The sequence below is a fragment of the Apium graveolens genome, chromosome 10 (assembly GCF_009905375.1).
Source record: "Apium graveolens cultivar Ventura chromosome 10, ASM990537v1, whole genome shotgun sequence".
Lineage (NCBI taxonomy): Eukaryota > Viridiplantae > Streptophyta > Magnoliopsida > Apiales > Apiaceae > Apium > Apium graveolens.
In genome coordinates, this window is record NC_133656.1 from 45,424,588 (window position 1) to 45,444,754 (window position 20,167).

At 39.3% G+C, this 20,167-nt stretch overlaps 1 protein-coding gene across 6 annotated transcripts in view; it reads right to left on the bottom strand.

Moving 5' to 3' along the window:
• The window catches only part of LOC141689257 (benzaldehyde dehydrogenase, mitochondrial-like), a 36,831-nt gene that overhangs the window by 12,916 nt on the left and 3,748 nt on the right, over positions 1-20,167 (bottom strand). The window contains exon 6 of one of the 6 annotated variants that reach the window (XM_074493499.1): positions 1,266-1,684. The exons of 4 other annotated variants lie outside the window; for them this stretch is intronic. In XM_074493499.1, coding sequence (XP_074349600.1) covers positions 1,635-1,684 — 50 coding nt within the window. In that variant the 3' untranslated portion in view covers positions 1,266-1,634. Of the gene's footprint in view, positions 1-1,265; positions 1,685-11,689; positions 12,259-20,167 lie in introns of those variants that run through there. One more of the 6 variants, XM_074493500.1, reaches the window with a different exon arrangement.

The following is a 20,167-nucleotide window of genomic DNA, read 5'->3' on the forward strand; positions in this document are numbered from 1 at the left end:
TTAATAATCTCAATAGTTTCCCAGATATGTTTGGAATCTTTACAATTCATCACATGTCTATTCATCAGGGGATTAAGGGAATCTACTAAGATTAATTGAAGGCTAGCATCCAGGGAAGCTTCTTCTATTTCAGCAGGAGAGAAGTCCTCAGGATCCTTCACATAAGTTCTCGCTTTGGTGATCACCACATCATTTTCTATTATCTCTGGTTCAATAACCATAGGAATTTTTGGACCCTTCTTCAACACTTGCAAATATTTGGGATTAGCAACCTGTAAAAACAGTAGCATCTTCTTCTTCCACATAACATAATTTTCTTTATCGAAAAGTGGAATTTTAACGGTTCCAACTTTTTGCGTAGTCATTATGAATTTTTTTTGAGTGAATAAAAAATTCAAGAAGTGAAAGAAACACAAAAGTCCAGGATCTAGATTTGTACGTTAATCAGAAGGCTCTGATACCAATTGTTAGGTCCCAATTTGTTTGTAGAAGGGGGGTTGAATGCAAACAATACCGTTTAATCGAATAAAATGCGGAATAAAATTGTGAAACAAAATTCAAGTTAAATAAAACTTTTATTAAACTTGAAAGGTGTTACAACTACGGTATCGGTTACAACGGATTAATCTCAAATCAATTATTACAAATCTAGAATAAATTCGACATGAACTTTTTCTATTTTTGTAATTAAAAGATCAAATGCTAAATGCGATTTGAGATTAAGTTCTAGGGATTTTAATCCACTAGATTGATACACAAGAACAAGATAAATATTTCTAGTTGATTGGATTTAACTTTACAATCTAGAAATTTAATCTTGAAGAAAAGCAGATGAAAAATAAAATGTTATGCTTTTGTTTTCTGCTCCTTTTTCTCTTGTGTGTTCTGTTTGATTGGATTCTGTAAGTTGATCAATAAAGGTCTTCTGCTGCTTTTATCAAACACCGAACTGAAAAATGTACTGGCATGACAATCTCTTTGGCCAGCAAGACTTTCGGTATGACAATATTTACAACTAGCAAGACAATCAAAATGAACTAGCAAGACTTTCGGTATGACTATTGATTGTCATACCGATTGTCATATTAGTTCAAATAAATTGTCTTGCTGAATTAATAACAGATTTTAATCTAAACAGAAATTCTAATAAGACAATTAAATGTATTGGCATGACTTTCGGTATGACTATCAATTGTCATACCGATTGTCATACTAGTTCAAATGAATTGTCTTGTTTTGAATTTAAGCATATTTTAAACCAATTAAAATCTTGTAAATCCTCAATATTAATTCTAAATTAATTAATCAATTTAATTCAATTAATCAATAAATTAATCTTTGCAGATATAATTTATTTTCTTAATTAAATTATATGACTTAATTAATTAATAGAGAATTAATACTAACCCTGAGCAGCATCCATTCTTCTGACAATCTTCTGAAAATCACTGAGACTTATGAATCAATTCCGCCACTTCAATGCTGACACTCGATGTACTGTCTAGTTCATGAGTGACTAACTTCCGTGACGTTTCTTCATGTCTTGACTTTGATACTCTGATTAAATCCTTGTAATAAAATGATACCCTGACGAGATCTCTGTCACTTGATTAAATCCACGATCTTGATTTATATCACTGAGGCATGATCAAATTCTTGAACTTCTTCCAGTGAATCTTCAAGTCTGCAGATGAACAATGTTTCTTTATCCTTTGACAGATGTTACTTTGTGAGATCTCTCTGATGATAGATCCACTATTTACTTATTACATTCTTATTTGAGTTGAGTTAAATCCTCGAATAAACTAATAGGCTATGACATATGCCTTTCAGAAAGTAAAACTAATCTAATGAACTTACAAGAATAACTCGAGTTACATTCAAGATTTATGATTACAAAGATTGACGACATGCAAGTCGTATTTAAAACCAAAACCAAAACCATTATACTAAGGTCGAAAGGCCATAACCATCCACCATGCTCATACAACACATAAAAGCATGTTAAAAACATAATCTGATCTTAACATATCATATTATCCATGATCTAATCATAAAAAGAAAATATGACAAAAATCAGAAAAATCAGAATCAAATCAGAAAAATAAGAATCACTGTTTACGGGCAGTAAACGACGTCAAACACCTTACAGACGAGTCGTTGATAGCTTTAGCTATCAGTTTTATTCAGACGCTCGTTTACCTATGGAATAGGGTATTCGTTTGCGTAAATCGGACACCAAACCCAGATTTCAGCAAATCTGCAGCAGCCAATTCAGAATCCGTATCTAATATAATTCTCATAATTAGAACAAACATAAATCATGTATATATCAGTATATATACAGATTACATAATCATCTTATGATTATACAACTCACATGAATATCATATATTCAAAACCATACATATATAAACATATTATATCAACATCAAATCATGGCGAATCACGTACATGCTCATATATCGAAAACAGTTAAACACATAAATGAATTATAAACTTTTCGCAAGTAGCTCTGATGTCATTGAAGGGTTTTTGGCACATAAACGCAGCGAAAACGTAAACTTAAATCTTAAAAAAACTGAAACCCTCCGCAGGATCCATGCGAAAAATAATATTTAATTAGTAGTTCAGTATGTTTACCTTAAGAAGCTTTACATTAATGGAAAGATGGAGGTCTTTAATAGTGATCCAAGAACCACGAGCGGAGATCCTTAGCAGCTGCTCCTCAAGTGTAAAGCACTCCATCGATATCCACCAAGAAAACGATGTAATGAAGGAGGAGGAGATGGAGAGAATTAGGGTTTTGTAAATCTTTTTGGTTGAGGCAAAAATATGGTCTATAATAGTATATTTATAGGCAAAATTTTCAGCTGAAATTTTTCCCATAAAATATTATTATTATTAACCCTTTATTATTCTCACTCATAATTAAAACACCTTTTAATTATTAATCCTTTTTCTAAAGTCTTTAGAAATAATTCTCTCACTTGATTTAATTTCCAAAAATTAAATTCTTAATTAATAATATTAACAACCTTTTCTTAATTAATTTATAATCAATTAAATCTCATTTAATCAATTATTAAATTTGTCAATTAATTATTTATTTCATAAATAAATAATTATCAACCATTATTAATTAATTCCTCCACCATTAAATCATTCTCTTTTATGGTGTGACCCTGTAAGTTTAATATTAAGCCGGTAGTAGAGATAAATAATAATAAAACTAATTTATCATTTTTTATATAAATTCTCTAATTCATTAAATATGATTAATTAATTAATTATATTTATTCTACATCGTGAGGGATACTTCTCAGCATATCGCGACTATCCGGATAATACGAATTCACTGCTTAGAATACCAAGAACCTATTCAGTGAGTAATTACCGTACAATCAATTCCTTCTACCCTGCAATGTCACGATTCAATACAAGGTATGGAACTTGTGTCAAGCCTATCTTATTTAATCACTTGCTTTCCATTCACTATGCTTAGTTCTATTTAATGTAAATTAGAAACTCCTTTCTAATTTCATTCACTCTGTCCAGAGATTCCGGAACTAGCATAAGTGGATCAGCATTGAACATTCTCTTCCTTCACTGGAAGGGGTAGATCCTTTATTGATCATACACTATCTTCGTGTACAAATTCCTATACCCAGTAGAGCCCTTATAATTGTCCCTTGAGACTAAAAACTAAACAAAAGCATAGTTCAGTGTACACAAGATGCCTATGATGACCTCAAGTCTAAGGATACTTGTTCAACTATCACTATGTGAACAACTGCTGACACGTGAGTGAACTCCATCAGTTGTTCAGCTGTGTGAGTCATGTTCAGTGAACTTATTCTATAATAAGCACCTACATACTAGCTATAGTGTCACCACATAAATGTCTATGAGAACAGACATCCTTCATAATGAAGCAAGCATAGTATGTACCGATCTTTGCGGATTATTAATTACCAGTTAGTAATCCTATGACCAGGAACTATTTAAGTTTAGAGTTATCATCTTTTAGGTCTCATTATTATGATCTCATTACAATCCATAAAAAGATTTACTCTAAAATGTGGTATATCTTATTTAAACATTAAAATAGATAGAGCCCGCAATAAAAACAAAACAAGTCTTTTATTAATATCAATGAAATCAAAACAGATTACATAAAAGTTATTCCTAAATCCTCATACATGATTGGACTTAGGACATATCTCTTTCACCTCGACCCCATACAGCTCGGCTCAGAGTCTACTGACAGCGACCTGGGGAGTGCTTATTATGACATCAAGAAAGGGAAGGAACCTGTAGCCGCAGAATATCCTATATTGGGGCTCGAGGGTGAAGAAGATGGCTCGCATTGGTCATATGACTCCCCTCAGAGCGAGGAGGTGGCAGATGCAACTAGTCAGTATAAAATATGAAACTATAACTACGTCCCTGCGGCCTCTCCTGAGCCCTATGTGCCTCCTGCCCAGCCCGAGTTTGAGGATGAAATTATTTTTAAAAGGCAGATCATTCCTGATGGGGAGGAGGACTCAACTGCAACTACGGAGGTTAAGGTGCTCGCTTGTCGCGATCTACCCACCTCGCTTACTCAGAAACACCTGGCCCAGCATATTGAGCAGTTCCAACTCGAGGGCCATGTTGTCTTGCCCCTGCCTCACATGAGATGTTATAGGTTCAACCATCCGGAGAATGGAGGCAGGATGCCTCGCATGGTCTTGTCCACCTTCCTACTAAGGCTAGGAATCTCCTCTCCCCTTCATCCCTTCATCAAGAATGTTTGCGAGTACTACCAGCTCGCACCCCTTCAGATCAACCCAAACGGATATCGGGCCGCCCTCGCACTGTACGTCATGTACCACAAATGCGGGTACCCTCCTCTAACCGCGAGGCAGTTGGGTTATTTCCTCAATTTGAAGCATTCTCACAACAACTTTAGATATTTCTACTTTTCTGTCTGGCCGTGCTTCAACAAGAAGAACCTCATTCACAACGGGCCGAGCAACTTAGGAAAATGGAAGAGCCCCTACTTTTATGTCCACGAGGTGCCTCGAGTCCAGACCCACTTTTATTATAATCCATGTAAGTCCTCCCTGACCATTCTTCTTTCCTTCACCATAGTTCTTTCTTTTAACAAAAAATGTTTTTTATTTATCTCCAGCCACCCGCCTCGCACTGTCCTTGTGGGACAAGAAAAAATAAACACGGACAGCCTTCTAGACCTTCCTAAGGCAGACAGGGATATTCGAAAACTCATAAGGACCTCAAACTTGGTCGCGTGTGGGTTTTTGAAGGAAGGAGTGAGGCTGACTCCTCAAAAGAAGAAATCTAAGAAGAGGGCCAGAAAGGGTAAGAATGTCAGGCCCGCATGTGCGAGCCTGTCTGCTCGCATGTGCGAGCTCATGTGCTCGCATATTTACATTTCCTGCATGCATCTCACTTCGCATTGCACTTTAATTCTCTGTATTTATTATCTGCTTGCATTTTCTTCTTTCCATTGCATCTCGTTGTGACTAATATATCACTTTATTATTTTCTTTTTCAGAAATGGCCATCTCCCCTATCCCCTTTATGGAAGAGGCAGAGCAAGCTGCGGCCTCGGGTCAAGTTCAGCCCGCGGCTGCGACCATAGGGGTTCGCTCTTAAGTCCCCCCTCCAGCTCGCATGACTACTCTTACTGAGCATCTCAAAGGCTCAGGGCCTTCTTCTCGGCTAAAAAGACATCGAGGTCACAAAGAGGGAAAAACCATCGAGCCAAACCCGAAAAAGGCTGCTCCATCTGATGCCCCTCTCCCCACTTCTTCTTCTGCCAACATGGTCGCGACCACCTTTGGCTGGCTCACTCAAACTCAAATCAGCGACCAGGATATGAAGAATTGGTCTTCTACTTCTCTCGAGGCCAACCAGGATGCACTGACCCGGGCCGCAGCTGAGGTATATTACTGTCAGCTGTCTAGAGCTCGAGAAATGCGAGCCCTCAGCCAGACCAATATAAAGCTCAACTCTAAGGTCAAGTCTCTTCAAAGCAAGGTCGTCGAGCACGGGTAGGAGAAAGTCACACTGGTGAATAATTATAATCAAAAGATGCTTGACTTGAATGCTGCTCACGAGAAGGCTTTAAGGGAGCAGAAGGAGGCTCATGACTTGGCCACGGAAGCATCGAAGAAGGATAAGGATAGCCTCGAGGAGAGGGTGTTCGAGCTAGAGGGGTCATTTTCTGCCATGACCTCGGGCCGTGAGGCCGCCCTCGCTGATGCCACGAACCTGGGGGCCAGGAAATTCATGAAGATCTTTATCAGTAAGGTTCCTGATTTTGATTGGGCGGCTCTGGGCGCGGGCACAGCTAGACATGCTGAAAAGCTGAAGTTAGAGATGGAAAGGGACGCTCAGATTGTTGAGGAGGCCCGGCTCGCAGCTGATCAAGCTATCAAGGAGGTTGAGGCTGATAAGCCTTAGATTAATATTATTTTTAGAACTAAACTTTTGACTGGGTAAGCGGGCACCCTTCTCGCCTCGCATTTGTATTTGAAATATTCTGCCTTGGGGCATAACCTATTTATCTCTTGTTTGTATAAAATTCCAAGTCCTTTGTGCCCGCATTTAACTTTTGTGCTAGCTGGTTTTCTTTATTTTGTGTAAACTTACCATGCCCCTACTAACTAAAAGCTATAATAGCCCTGGTCGCGTATGGCGGGTATTACACCTTCACAGCGAGCCGAGCTCATAAGCTCGCATTCATGTTCAATTAAGTAAAAATTAATGATAATTTAAGTAGAGCAAACTCGCATCATTACTAATTCACAAGTGTTGTAGGTGTGCCCGCATTAGCGGGCCGGGCCTAGGGGCTCGCATCTTGTTCCTGTATCTTCTCCTCGCATCATGCGACCCTGGCTATGTTAGAGGGCTGGGCTTCTTGGCCCGCACCTATCAGCCTGCGAGCCCAAGAATATGGGCTCGCATCGCGTTCGTCTCTAACTTTTAAGTTAGTTAAGGGGTTTGTGGGCGCCTCTCACTATTTTCATAGTTTTATCTTCATATTCAATCCAGTTTGTGCTCATTACATTTCCAAGCGGGCGGGCCCCAGCTAGTTCCATCGATTTGTTGTGAAGCGGGACGGGGCCCGGCTTAACTTGTGATTTTAACATGTTAATAAAATAGCTGCTTTATCCTCGCATGGGCTCCCAAGGATGGGCTCCCTTGCTGGGTATTTTAATATATTAACAGGAGTTAAAATATCAAGGGAACAAATAGATATCAATCGTTTATTCATAGATAATGGAAAGTGAAAGGAGTACATGCTTGTGGTCTCAGGGAGGCACCTATATGGCACTACCCCGGAGACTTAGGAATATTTTAAGATAATACTAAGTCTGAGAAGAATAATATTACTGATAATACTTGCGGAGGTGTTCCGTGTTCCAGGCTCTCGGGATCAACTTGTCCTACATATCATTGAGGCGGTAGGTTCCCTCCCAGAGCACTGATTTTATCTTGTAGGGGCCTTCCCAATTTGCCCCAAAGACTCCGTGGCTCACCACCTTGGTGTTTGGCATGACCCGGCGCATAACCAAATCTCCCACCTTAAAAGTCCGGGCTCGAATCTTACTATTGTAGTGCCTAGCTGTCCTCTGTTGATATGCTGCTATCCTGATCTGAGCATCTTCCCGAGTTTCTTCAATCATATCCAAATAGAGTCGATGGTTGACCTCATTTGCCTCTGAGTCATAGTTGTCCCTCCGAAAAGATCATGCTCCTACCTCAACGGGCACCATAGCTTCATACCTATACACCAGAGAAAAAAGGGGTTTCTTCAGTTGTAGTTCGGGGAGTCGTGTTGTAAGACCACAGGACCTGGGCGAGCTCCTCCGGCCATGTCCCTTTCTTCTCTTAAAGCTTTGCCTTCAAGGTGTGCTTAATGATTTTGTTAACAACCTCCGTCTGCCTGTTGCTTCAGGGGTGACAAACTACACTAAAACTCTTCTGAATCCCCAGCTACTCACAAAATTTTCGCATTTCCTTGCTATCGAACTGTTTTCCGTTGTCAGATATCAACTTATAAGGGATGCCATAGCGACACACAATAGTCCTGTACACAAATTCCTTGAGCTTTTTTACCGTGATACTGGCTAGAGGCTCGGCCTCTGCCCACTTAGTGAAGTAATCCACCGCGACAACGGCATACTTGACACCTCCCTTGGCCTTCGGGAGTTCTCCAATTAGATCAATTCCCCACACAACAAAGGGCCAAGGGCTCGTGAGGGATGTGAGGGGAGCCACGGGGCTGTTATAATAATTGGCATATCGCTGGCACTTATCACAGGCTCGGGAGAATTCAAAGGCATCTTTTTTCATTGTTGGCCAATAGTAACCTTGACGGAGGATTTTCTGAGCTAGAGAGCTACCCCACGAGTGATTACTACAAATGCCCTCGTGTACTTCCCTTAGGATATAATTGCATTCATCTCCATCTATACACTTGAGGAGGCGTATACTGAAACCTCTTCTGTATAGGACCCCATCGTATAACACATAGCGGGCTGCCTTGTATCTTATCCTCCTTGCCTCATTCTTTTCGTCTGGGAGTGAACCTTCTTTTATATAGGCTAAGATAGGTGTCATCCACATGGGGCCGAGGTCATCACTGAAGCTGCCCACCTCGTGCTCAGGCACTCTAGGATGCCTCTGTATGTCAAGGGTGTTGGATTTTTAACGCAGCGGGGCATGGCAAAACACTTTTACACATACAAAATCCAAATAAAAGCATATAAATCGTGAATAAAAATTCGAGGGATCGAATCTAACCTTTAAAATAATTCGGAGACAACGATCAGAGATCCTTAGCAGTTGCTCCTCAAGTGTGAAGCACTCCACCGGTATCCACCAAGAAAACGATGTTAAGGAGGAGGAAGAAGGTGGAGAGAATTGGGTTTTCCAAATTTTTTGGGTTTTCGGGTTCGATGTGGGTTACAATAAAATAGGGTCTATAATAGTGTATTTATAGGCAAAATTTTCAGCTGAAATTTTCCCATAAATAATATTATTATTATCCCATTTATTATTCTCATTAATAATTAAAACACCTTTTAATTATTAATCCTTTTTCTAAACACTTTAGAAGAAATTCTCTCTCTTGATTTAATTTCCAAAAATTAAATCCTTAATTAATAATATTAAGAACTTTTCTTAATTAATTTATAATCAATTAAATCTCATTTAATCAATTATTAAATTTACCAATTAATTATTTATTTCATAAATAAATAATTATTAGCCATTATTAATTAATTCCTCTACCATTAAATCATTCTCTTTTTATGGTGTGACACTGTAGGTTCAATATTAAGCCGGCAGTAGAAATAAATAATAATAAAACTATTTTATCATTATTTATATAAATTCTCTAATTTATTAAATATGATTAATTAATTAATCACATTTATTCTACATCTTGAGTGATGCTTCTCAACATATCGCGACTATCCGGATAATATGAATTCACTGCTTAGAATACCAAGAACCTGTCAGTGAATAGTTACCGTACAATAAACTCCTTCTACCCTACAATGTCCCGATTAAATACAAGGCATGGATCTCGTGTCAAGCCTATCTAATTCATTCACTTGCTTACCATTTACTATGCGTAGTTCTATGCAAATTAGAAACTCCTTTCTAATTTCATTTACTCTAGCCAGAGATTCCTGAACTAGCATAAGTGGACCAGCCTTGAACATTCACTTCCTTCACTGGAAGGGGTAGATCCTTTATTGATCATACATTATCTTCGTGTACAAATTCCTATACCCAGAAGAGCCCTAATAATTGTCCCTGGAGATTAAGAACTAAACCAAAGCATAGTTCAGTGTACACAAGATGACTATGATGACCTCAAGTCTAAGGATACTTGTACAACTATCACTATGTGAACAACTGCTGACACGTGAGTGAACTCCATCAGTTGTTCAGCTGTGCGAGTCATGTTCAGTGAACTTATTCTATAATAAGCACCTACATACTAGCTATAGTGTCACCACACAAATGTCTATGAGAACAGACATCCTTCATAATGAAGCAAGCATAGTATGTACCGATCTTTGCGGATTATTAATTACCAGTTAGTAATTCTACGACCAGGAACTATTTAAGTTTAGAGTTATCATCTTTTTAGGTCTCACTATTATGATCTCATCATAATTCATAAAAAGCTTTACTCTAAACTATGGTATATCTTATTTAAACACTTAAATAGATAAAGCCCGTAATAAAAACAAAACAAGTCTTTTATTAATATCAATGAAATCAAAACAGATTATATAAAAGTTATTCCTAAATCCTCATACATGATTGGACTTAGGACATATTCCTTTCAATCTCCCACTTGTACTAAAGCCAATCACTCTGGTAACTAATACCCATCTCATCTTTATGACGATCAAAGTGACTTTCAAAAAGTAGCTTTGTGAGTGGGTCTGCTATGTTGTTATGTGTGTTAACTCTAATTTAATACAATATAAGAAATGTTACCGCGCTCCCACTAACCCTTTTGTAGACGCATGGTTCATCTTCGTTTTTGATAAAATCAAACTCTTTGATTGTCTCATCAAAATGAATGTTCCATCTTTCGAGAAGGCTACTTTAAACCACATATGGTTCGCAGCAGCTTACATACTAGGTTTTCATTTCTCTTGGAAAGAAAACCATCTGGCTAATTTCCAGATCTCATAGTCGTAGTAAGCAGCATTCGCAAGCAAAATCTGAACTGATTTTAACAGGGCTACAGGTAAAAAGTTTCATCAAAGTCAATCCATTGCCTTTGTTTGAATCCTTTTGCCAGAAGCCTGGCCTTATAGGTCTCCACCTGGCCATCTGCTATAATCTATCTTTTGTATACCGTATACATAGATTCCATTCCGGATTTCATGGCACTATGCCATTTCTCTGAGTCAACACTACTCATAGCCTCATTATAGGTCACAGGGTCGTCATCATCAATGATCGACAACTCATTGTCATTCTCAATGACAAGGCCATAATACCTCTCAGGTTGGCGAGACACTCTCCCTGATCTATGAATGGGCTGTTCCACAAAAGGTTGTTCAGTCAGAACAGGTGTTTCTACTTGATCCGTAGTAGTTTGTGCTTCTTGAACTTCATCAAGTTCAATTTTGCTCCCACTGTTTCCTTCAAGGATAAACTCCTTTTCCAAGAAGGTAGCATGTCTGGATACAAACACCCGATGATCGGTGTAAAAGTAATACCCTAAAGTCTCTTTAGGATATCCCACAAAACTACATTTTACGGATCGATATTCCAGCTTATCTGGGTCAACTTACTTGACATAAGCTGGACATCCCCAAATCTTAACGTGTTTAAGACTCGGTTTCCTTTCTTTCCATATCTCATACGGAGTTTGAGGAACAGATTTTGGAAGGCACCTTATTCAGTAAATATGCTGAGGTTTCCAATGCATAACCCCATAGGAATACTGGAAGATTTGCATAGCTCATCATGGACCGAACTATGTCTAACAAAGTTCGATTTCTCCTTTCAGATACCAATCTGGAGGAGTCCACTGGGAGACTATACCATTTACTTTGAGATAATCTAGAAACTCTCCATTCAAGTATTCACCACCTCGATCTAATCGAAGAATTATAATACTATGTTTGGTTGTTTCTCCACTTCATACTTATATTCTTTGAACTTTTCAAAGGCTTCAGACTTGTGTTTCATCAAACACATATCCGAATCTAGATCTATCATCTATGAAAGTAATGAAGTATGAAAATCCACCCATGGCTTGCGTAGACATTGGTCCACATACATCTGTGTGTACCATTCCTAGCAAATTTGCAGCCCTCTCTCCATGTCTACTAAATGGAGACTGCAGTGCCACAAAGAAGTGAGATTTTCATCATCCTTTTTCTTTTATTAGTTTGTTCAATCTGAAGTAAATTATGTCACATTTATACAGACCATTATTTAAAGTACCACGTCCATAAAGAATATTATCTCTAAGAATAAAACATTCATTATTCTCAATAATAAATGAAAATCCATCCAAGTCTAACATGGGAATAATATTCCTCACAATCGAGGGAACAAAATAACAATTATTTAAAACAATAGTCTTGCCCGTAGGCATATGTAAATGAAATGATTCTACATCTTTAGCAGCAACTCTTGCTCCATTTCCATCAGTAGAATCACCTCCTCTTCCTCAAGAGTCCTACTTCTCCTTGGTCCCTGCAACAAATTGCAGATATGAGAACCACAGGCGGTATCTAATACCCAAGTAGAAATGACATATTCACTTCTATCATGAGCATACCTGAATCAGAAGCGGTAGTCTCACTACCCTTCTTCTTCAATTCTGCAAGGTAAACCTTGCAGTTCCTCTTCCAGTGCCCCACCTTATTACAGTGAAAGCAAACAACTTTGCTCTTGGGGTCTTCAGCTTTTGGTGGAACCGGCATTTTCTCACCTACTTTCTTCTTCTTGGAAGAGTTCCTCTTCCTTTTCTTAGGATTGGAACCTTCACCAATTAGAAGAACAGAACTCTTCTTAGGGGGAAAATTCGATTCCGCAGTCTTCAACATGTTGTGGAGTTCAGGCAGGCTGACATCCAACTTATTCATGTGAAAGTTCTTAACAAACTGCGAGAACGAACTCGGAAGCGATTGCAAGACCAAGTCTTGGCTCAGCTCCCCATCCATGGCAAAACCAAGTTGTCCAAGACGTTCAATCAAATTGATCATCTTAAGTACATGGTCATTCACAGATGATCCCTCAGACATCCTACAACCGAACAACTCCTTCGATATCTCATATCGAGCTGTCCTCCCTGCCATATCATACAACTCTTGTAGATGCATGAGGATAGTGTGAGCATCCATATGCTCATGTTGCTTCTGTAGCTCAATGTTCATGGAAGCTAGCATGATGCATTGAGCAACATTTGCATCATCTATCCACTTACGATACACAACATGTTCATCATTATGTGCATCACTAGCAGTTCAGTAGGCTTAGGTGTGTCAATCACGTATTCCAGCTTCTCAATCCTGAGAACAATTCTCAAGTTTCGAAGCCAGTCAGCATAATTAGGACCAGTCAATTTGTGAGCATCCAGTATGCTCCTGAGTGATAGTGCATAAGACATAATGTATATTGTAAATCTGTAAATGATAAACACATAACAACACTTAGCAAATATTCGATTTCATTTCAAAACACTATATGAATCGGGTCTTTATTCATAAGTGGCTCCCACTAGTTTATCTAATTTATTCAACCCCCTATGTGAAAAATTAAGCATTCATAATGCTAGTGGGAATAGGGATCCTACATTCCATTACACAACCCCGGCTGTGGCACAAAACGCCATGTAATGTTCAATAGGCAGACAACTCTTGTCAATTACATTTAATGTTATTCCCTAATCAAACTTTAGCCTCTTGAATAATTGAGTAACTGCTGTGGCACGACAAACTCAATATTCTAAGTCAAGTCTAACCCAACATTCCGTACAATTGAATCAGTCCCCAAAGGCCCACGGCTGTGGCACGTAACGACCTTTAGATTCTTATTCAATGTACACATCTCTATGTAATAGACAAGTATTTCTTATTTCGAAATCAAAGCCCTCGGCCGTGGCACGAAACGACAATGATTCAAAAATAAGAACTACTTTCTACCATGTTGGAAGGTTATGACCGACACAAGCCCGTTGTGTCATTGGTCAATTACTACTTGATATTATTTAATTTTAGAGGGATTATATTACGTTACAATCATAATCATATTATAAAGAGATTCTTCCTTTTAAATTAAATATTTCAAATCAATAATCAATAATCAGACGATTCCCAGATCGGGTGGAGCATTGTCAAGAGACGTCACTTAATAATCCTTTCTTACAGATAGAAATCTGTTGTTGACAGAATCATCCTTTCTCTCATATCGAAAATTCATATTCAATTACGTGTTTCATAAACACAAGAATCTCATGATTGTATTCATAATATTGTTCTTAAGGTTATGAAACAATTTCACTATACTAGGTTGTCTAACAAACGCCTTATGTTCATTTAAGTTCACCTAAATCTATCATCGCATGATAAACTAAGTATATATCACATTTATAAACATGAATAAACATCAAGGTAGGCATGTTACATCATCTAGCATATAGGTCTAAGCATTATACATCTCTATGTATCACATGAAGCATTTAAAAGCAATTAAAACAGTCAAAAACAACTTTAAAACACTTCATGAAAATATAAACAGTTCAAAACTTTTATATAAACTAAAATTGATCACTCCATTAGATCCGTCTCGGAAAAACGAATCCAACGGTATATTGCACGCCTAAAACGGAGTTACGAAACTCCCAGAAAATCAATTTTAAAATTAACAAACGAGCTGTAACGCATTACAGGAACGCGTTACAAGCCCTGTAACGCATTCCGGTGATGCGTTACAGCCTTTTAAGCCATTTAAAAGGTGTAACGCATTCCGTGAATGCGTTACAGGGTGTAACGCATTCCCAGAATGCGCAACACCGTTTTCCCAGCGTTTGCGTTGCACGCGCCTTCCTACATTGTCATACCTGTTCGCCTGACATGTCTGTCTCCTTTGTCTGTACCTTTCTTACGTGCAGAACAACACAACACAGACTTACAGCAGATAACAGTAGCCGATACAAACATATATATATATATACTATATATACATATATTTACTTATTTAATTACGAATTTAATTGTAAGAACTTCAAAAATTCATAATAAAAAATCTATACATCATAAAATTATGAAAAAAATACCCAGACGATCTACAACACTTGTAGAACACAGATCAACATTCAAAATTATTCTGAGAAACGATTTCTCATCAGACAAAATTAATCCATAATATAACTTGTAAAAATCATAATTAATTCATACAAGCACATAAAATTCTGAAATTTTTACCACAGATCTATATGCATACAACCTATGCTCTGATACCATTGTTGGATTTTTAACGCAGCGGGGCATGGCAAAACACTTTTACACATACAAAATCCAAATAAAAGCATATAAATCATGAATAAAAATTCGAGGGATCGAATCTAACCTTTAAAATAATTCGGAGACAACGATCAGAGATCCTTAGCAGTTGCTCCTCAAGTGTGAAGCACTCCACCGGTATCCACCAAGAAAACGATGTTAAGGAGGAGGAAGGAGGTGGAGAGAATTGGGTTTTCCAAACTTTTTGGGTTTTCGGGTTTGATGTGGGTTAGAATAAAATAGGGTCTATAAAAGTGTATTTATAGGCAAAATTTTCAGCTGAAATTTTCCCATAAATAATATTATTATTATCTCATTTATTATTCTTATTAATAATTAAAACACCTTTTAATTATTAATCCTTTTTCGAAACACTTTAGAAGTAATTCTCTCTCTTGATTTAATTTCCAAAAATTAAATCCTTAATTAATAATATTAAGAACTTTTCTTAATTAATTTATAATCAATTAAATCTCATTTAATCAATTATTAAATTTGCCAATTAATTATTTATTTTATAAATAAATAATTATTAGCCATTATTAATTAATTCCTCCACCATTAAATCATTCTCTTTTTATGGTGTGACCCTGTAGGTTCAATATTAAGTCGGTAGTAGAAATAAATAAAACTATTTTATCATTATTTATATAAATTCTGTAATTTATTAAATATGATTAATTAATTAATCACATTTATTCTACATCGTGAGTGATGCTTCTCAACATATTGCGACTATCCGGATAATATGAATTCACTGCTTAGAATACCAAGAACCTGTCAGTGAATAGTTACCGTACAATAAACTCCTTCTACCCTACAATGTCCCGATTAAATACAAGGCATGGATCTCGTGTGAAGCCTATCTAATTCAATCACTTGCTTACCATTTACTATGCGTAGTTCTATGCAAATTAGAAACTCCTTTCTAATTTCATTTACTCTGGCCAGAGATTCCTGAACTAGCATAAGTGGATCAGCCTTGAACATTCGCTTCCTTCACTGGAAGGGGTAGATCCTTTATTGATCATACATTATCTTCGTGTACAAATTCCTATACCCAGAAGAGCCCTAATAATTGTCCCTGGAGACTAAGAACTAAACCAAAGCATAGTTCAGTGTACACAAGATGACTATGATGACCTCAAGTCTAAGGATACTTGTACAACTATCACTATGTGAACAACTGCTGACACGTGAGTGAACTCCATCAGTTGTTCAGCTGTGCGAGTCATGTTCAGTGAACTTATTCTATAATAAGCACCTACATACTAGCTATAGTGTCACCACACAAATGTCTATGAGAACAGACATCCTTCATAATGAAGCAAACATAGTATATACCGATCTTTGCGGATTATTAATTACCAGTTAGTAATCCTACGATTAGGAACTATTTAAGTTTAGAGTTATCATCTTTTTAGGTCTCACTATTATGATCTCATCATAATCCATAAAAAGCTTTACTCTAAACTATGGTATATCTTATTTAAACACTTAAATAGATAAAGCCCGTAATAAAAACAAAATAAGTCTTTTATTAATATCAATGAAATCAAAACAGATTACATAAAAGTTATTCCTAAATCCTCATACATGATTGGACTTAGGACATATTCCTTTCAAAGGGGCATGCCCCTAGCAGAGTGGCCTCGCGGCGTGAGTCGAGTTTAGCTAGCTCGTACGCGCCTTCATTTTGTCCACACGGGATTAGTTCCAGCCTCACCTCGTTGAACCTTGCGATTATCCTCTGCGCACACTTCAGGTAGAGCTCCGTTCCGGCCCCTTAGCTTGATACCCCCGTTTATCTGATATAACACAATCATGGAGTCACTAAACACATTCCAATTCTCCACCTTCATTTCCAAAGCTAGCTTGAGACCGTTGATCAGGGCCTCATATTCAGCATCATTGTTGGTTGTATGAAAGGCCAGATGGGTTGCACGTCTGATCTTGTGCGCCTCCGGGCTGATTAACTCAATTCCATCCTCTGCACCATCCTCATTAGAGGCTCCATCCACATATAGGCTCCACCATAGGGAACTATTTTGGTTTTTCAGCCCGACTTCTTCTGTGCTAGGTATGACAATAAGGGCTCCCGGCTCCACTTCTTGATGTGGAGGAAATTCTAGCACAAAATCGGCCAGGGCTTGGCCTTTGATTGCGGTCCTTGACTTATAATCCACCTCGAATTAGTCGAGCTCAACTGTCTACTTCAGCATTCGACCAGAAGACTCCGGTTTGTGCATTACTTGCCTGAGGGGGTAGGAGGTTCGCACTTCTACCATGTGCCTGAAAATAGGGCCTGAGCTTTCGGGAGGCCAGGATCAGAGCGTATGCTAACTTCTCGAGGTCTGTGTACCGAGTCTCGGCGTCGGCTAGCCTTTTACTCACATAATATACTGGGAGCTGGATACCATCCTCCTCTCGAACCAATACCACACTTACTGTAAAGTCAGAGACGGCCAAGTATAGGACCAAAGTCTCTCCTTCCTTTGGGTTGGACAACATTGGAGGTCTGCTGAGATGCTTCTTTTTGTCATCAAAGGCTTCTTCACACTTTTCTGTCCACTCAAAATTCTTCCCCACTCCTTTAATCGCTTTGAAGAACTCCTGGCATTTATCGGAGGACTTTGAGACGAAGCGGTTTAAGGCAACCACTCTCCCTGTTAATCTTTGGACGTCCTTCACCTGTCGGGGGGATCTCATCTCGAGTAGGGCTCGTATCTTGGAGGGGTTGGCCTCAATGCCCCTATGGTTGACAATAAATCCCAAAAACTTCCCTGACTCGAACCCGAACACACATTTCTGTGGGTTGAGCTTCATCATGTACTCCCTTAGGATCTGAAACATGTTCGATAGGTGAGGGCATGATCCTTTGCTTCCTTTAACTTCACAAGCATGTCATCTACATAGGCCTCCATAGTCTTCCCCAACTGATGTTTGAACATCTTGTTTACCAGCCTTTGATAGGTTACCCCCATATTAAGGAGCCCGAAAGGCATCCCGATATAACAATAGAGGCCTCAATCAGTGATGGAGGTGTGCTCCTGATCTGGCCCATACATTGGGATTTGGTTATATCCCGAATAAGAATCCATAAAGCTAATTAGTGCATGCCCAGCTATAGAGTCAACCAGCTGGTCGATTCGGGGTAAAGGAAAACTATCCTTTGGGCAAGTTTTGTTCAGGTCGGTGAAGTCCACACATGTCCTCCATTTGCCATTGGGCTTCTTGACAAGCACGAGGTTGGCCAGGCACATGGGGTAGAAGGCTTCCCTTGCCCTGCCTCCATTAGTCTATCTACTTCTTCTTTGAGGGCCTCTGCCCTCTCTCCACTAATCGGTCGTCTCTTCTGTCTGACCCCCTTCTTTTTCGGGTCCAAGTTGAGCCGGTGGCACATGACATTCGGGTCAATCCCTATCATATCAGAGTGTGATCATGTGATGGATCGAGGTCACCATCCTTATTGCCCTTATAAGGGGTCTACCCACTATAACATTGTAGGCACAAGGCTGATCGACAACCGTGAACATAGCGATCTGGGTGGCCACATAGGGCTCTTCTCCTATGGTAATCGGGAGCCGAATTGTCCCTTTCACTCCGATCGAGTTCCCCGTGAACCCGTATAGATGTCCACCTGTCGAGGTTAATTCTCTATCCAACAATCCCAACTTCTTGTAGGCATCATAAGTCAAAACGTCAGTCGAGCTCCCGGTATCCACCATTGCTCGGTGAACATTCACCGTCCCAATCTTCATTTTTATAACCAGGGCATCTGTATGAGGGTAATGCACCCATTTGGCATCGTTCTCTCTAAACACGATGTCATCAGCCTCCCTTTCAAAGAGCTCCAGAGGCCTTTGGCTCAGATGGTTGACATTGGTGAGGAGCTTGTCCTTTGCTTCTCGGGCATACCTGTCCATCGCCTTCCGGCTGTCTCTGCCAATGTGAGACCCGCCTAGAATATTATGAATACTTACGGCCCGTGGTACCCTCTCTTTATCTTCTGGGGGTGGAGGAGGGACGGTACGATAATCAGTTATGTGCCTTCGAACCTCCTTGATAACTCATTCTGTAAGCTTCCCTTGCCTTATCAATGTCTCGATTTCATCCTTCAATTGTCTGCAATCAGCTGTATCGTGCCCCGTGGCCTTATGGTATGCGCAATACTTCGAAGTGTCCCTCTTGTTATAGTCTGTGAGAGGGGTTGCCTTCCAGAATACCCCCTTCCCCTCATAGGTAGCATATATGTGGTTAATAGAGGCTACCAGAGGGGTGTGTGTCTGCCATTTGCTTGTATAAGGTCTTCCCGAATCTTTATTTATCTCTTTACCTCGGGCAGACTTTTTGGGGCTTGAGTTACGCCGATACGTCTTTCTCCTCTTATCAGGGCTCGAAGACCGGTCTCTCTTATCTCGATAGTTCTCGCTGATTTTCAGCTCTCTCATCGACTTCTCCACCCTCTTAAAGGGTTCAGCTTGCTCGTAGAACTCGTCCAAGATTCTCGGCTCACTCGCCTGGAGGCTCTTCCAGAATTTCAACCCTTCTTTTAACCCTGAAATTAAGAAATTCTTGATGGTCTCCTCACTGACTCCCCTCACCTTGGGAACTTCGGCGTTGAACCGACGAAAGTATTCTGCAAGGGGCTCCCCCTCCCTTTGCTTGATGTTGGCTAACGTGGCCACAGGAGGTGAGTAGTGGAGGGTGGACTGGAATTGTCTGACGAACAGGTCCTCCAATTGCCGCCATGTCCTTATGCTAGCAGGCCCCAACTTGGAGAACCATTGTTGGGCACTACCTCTGAGTGATGCCGCGAAAATTCTGCAGCGGGTTATCTCCGGCACCTGATAGACTTCCATCTCAGTGTTAAATTGTATAAGGTATTCCGCCGGGTCAGCTTTGCCGTTGAATAAAAGGTCGGGGTTGTGCCTAAATACCCGAGGCAGGGGGATGATCGGATGGCAGCCGTGAACGGAGAAGGGGAAGCCGAGGTTGGGGGTCCCCTCTTCTCTCACTCCATCTCATTTAAGATCCTCCTCAGGTCTCTTACTCTAACAACTTCTCCTTCTCTGTCACCACCCGCGTTACTCGAATGG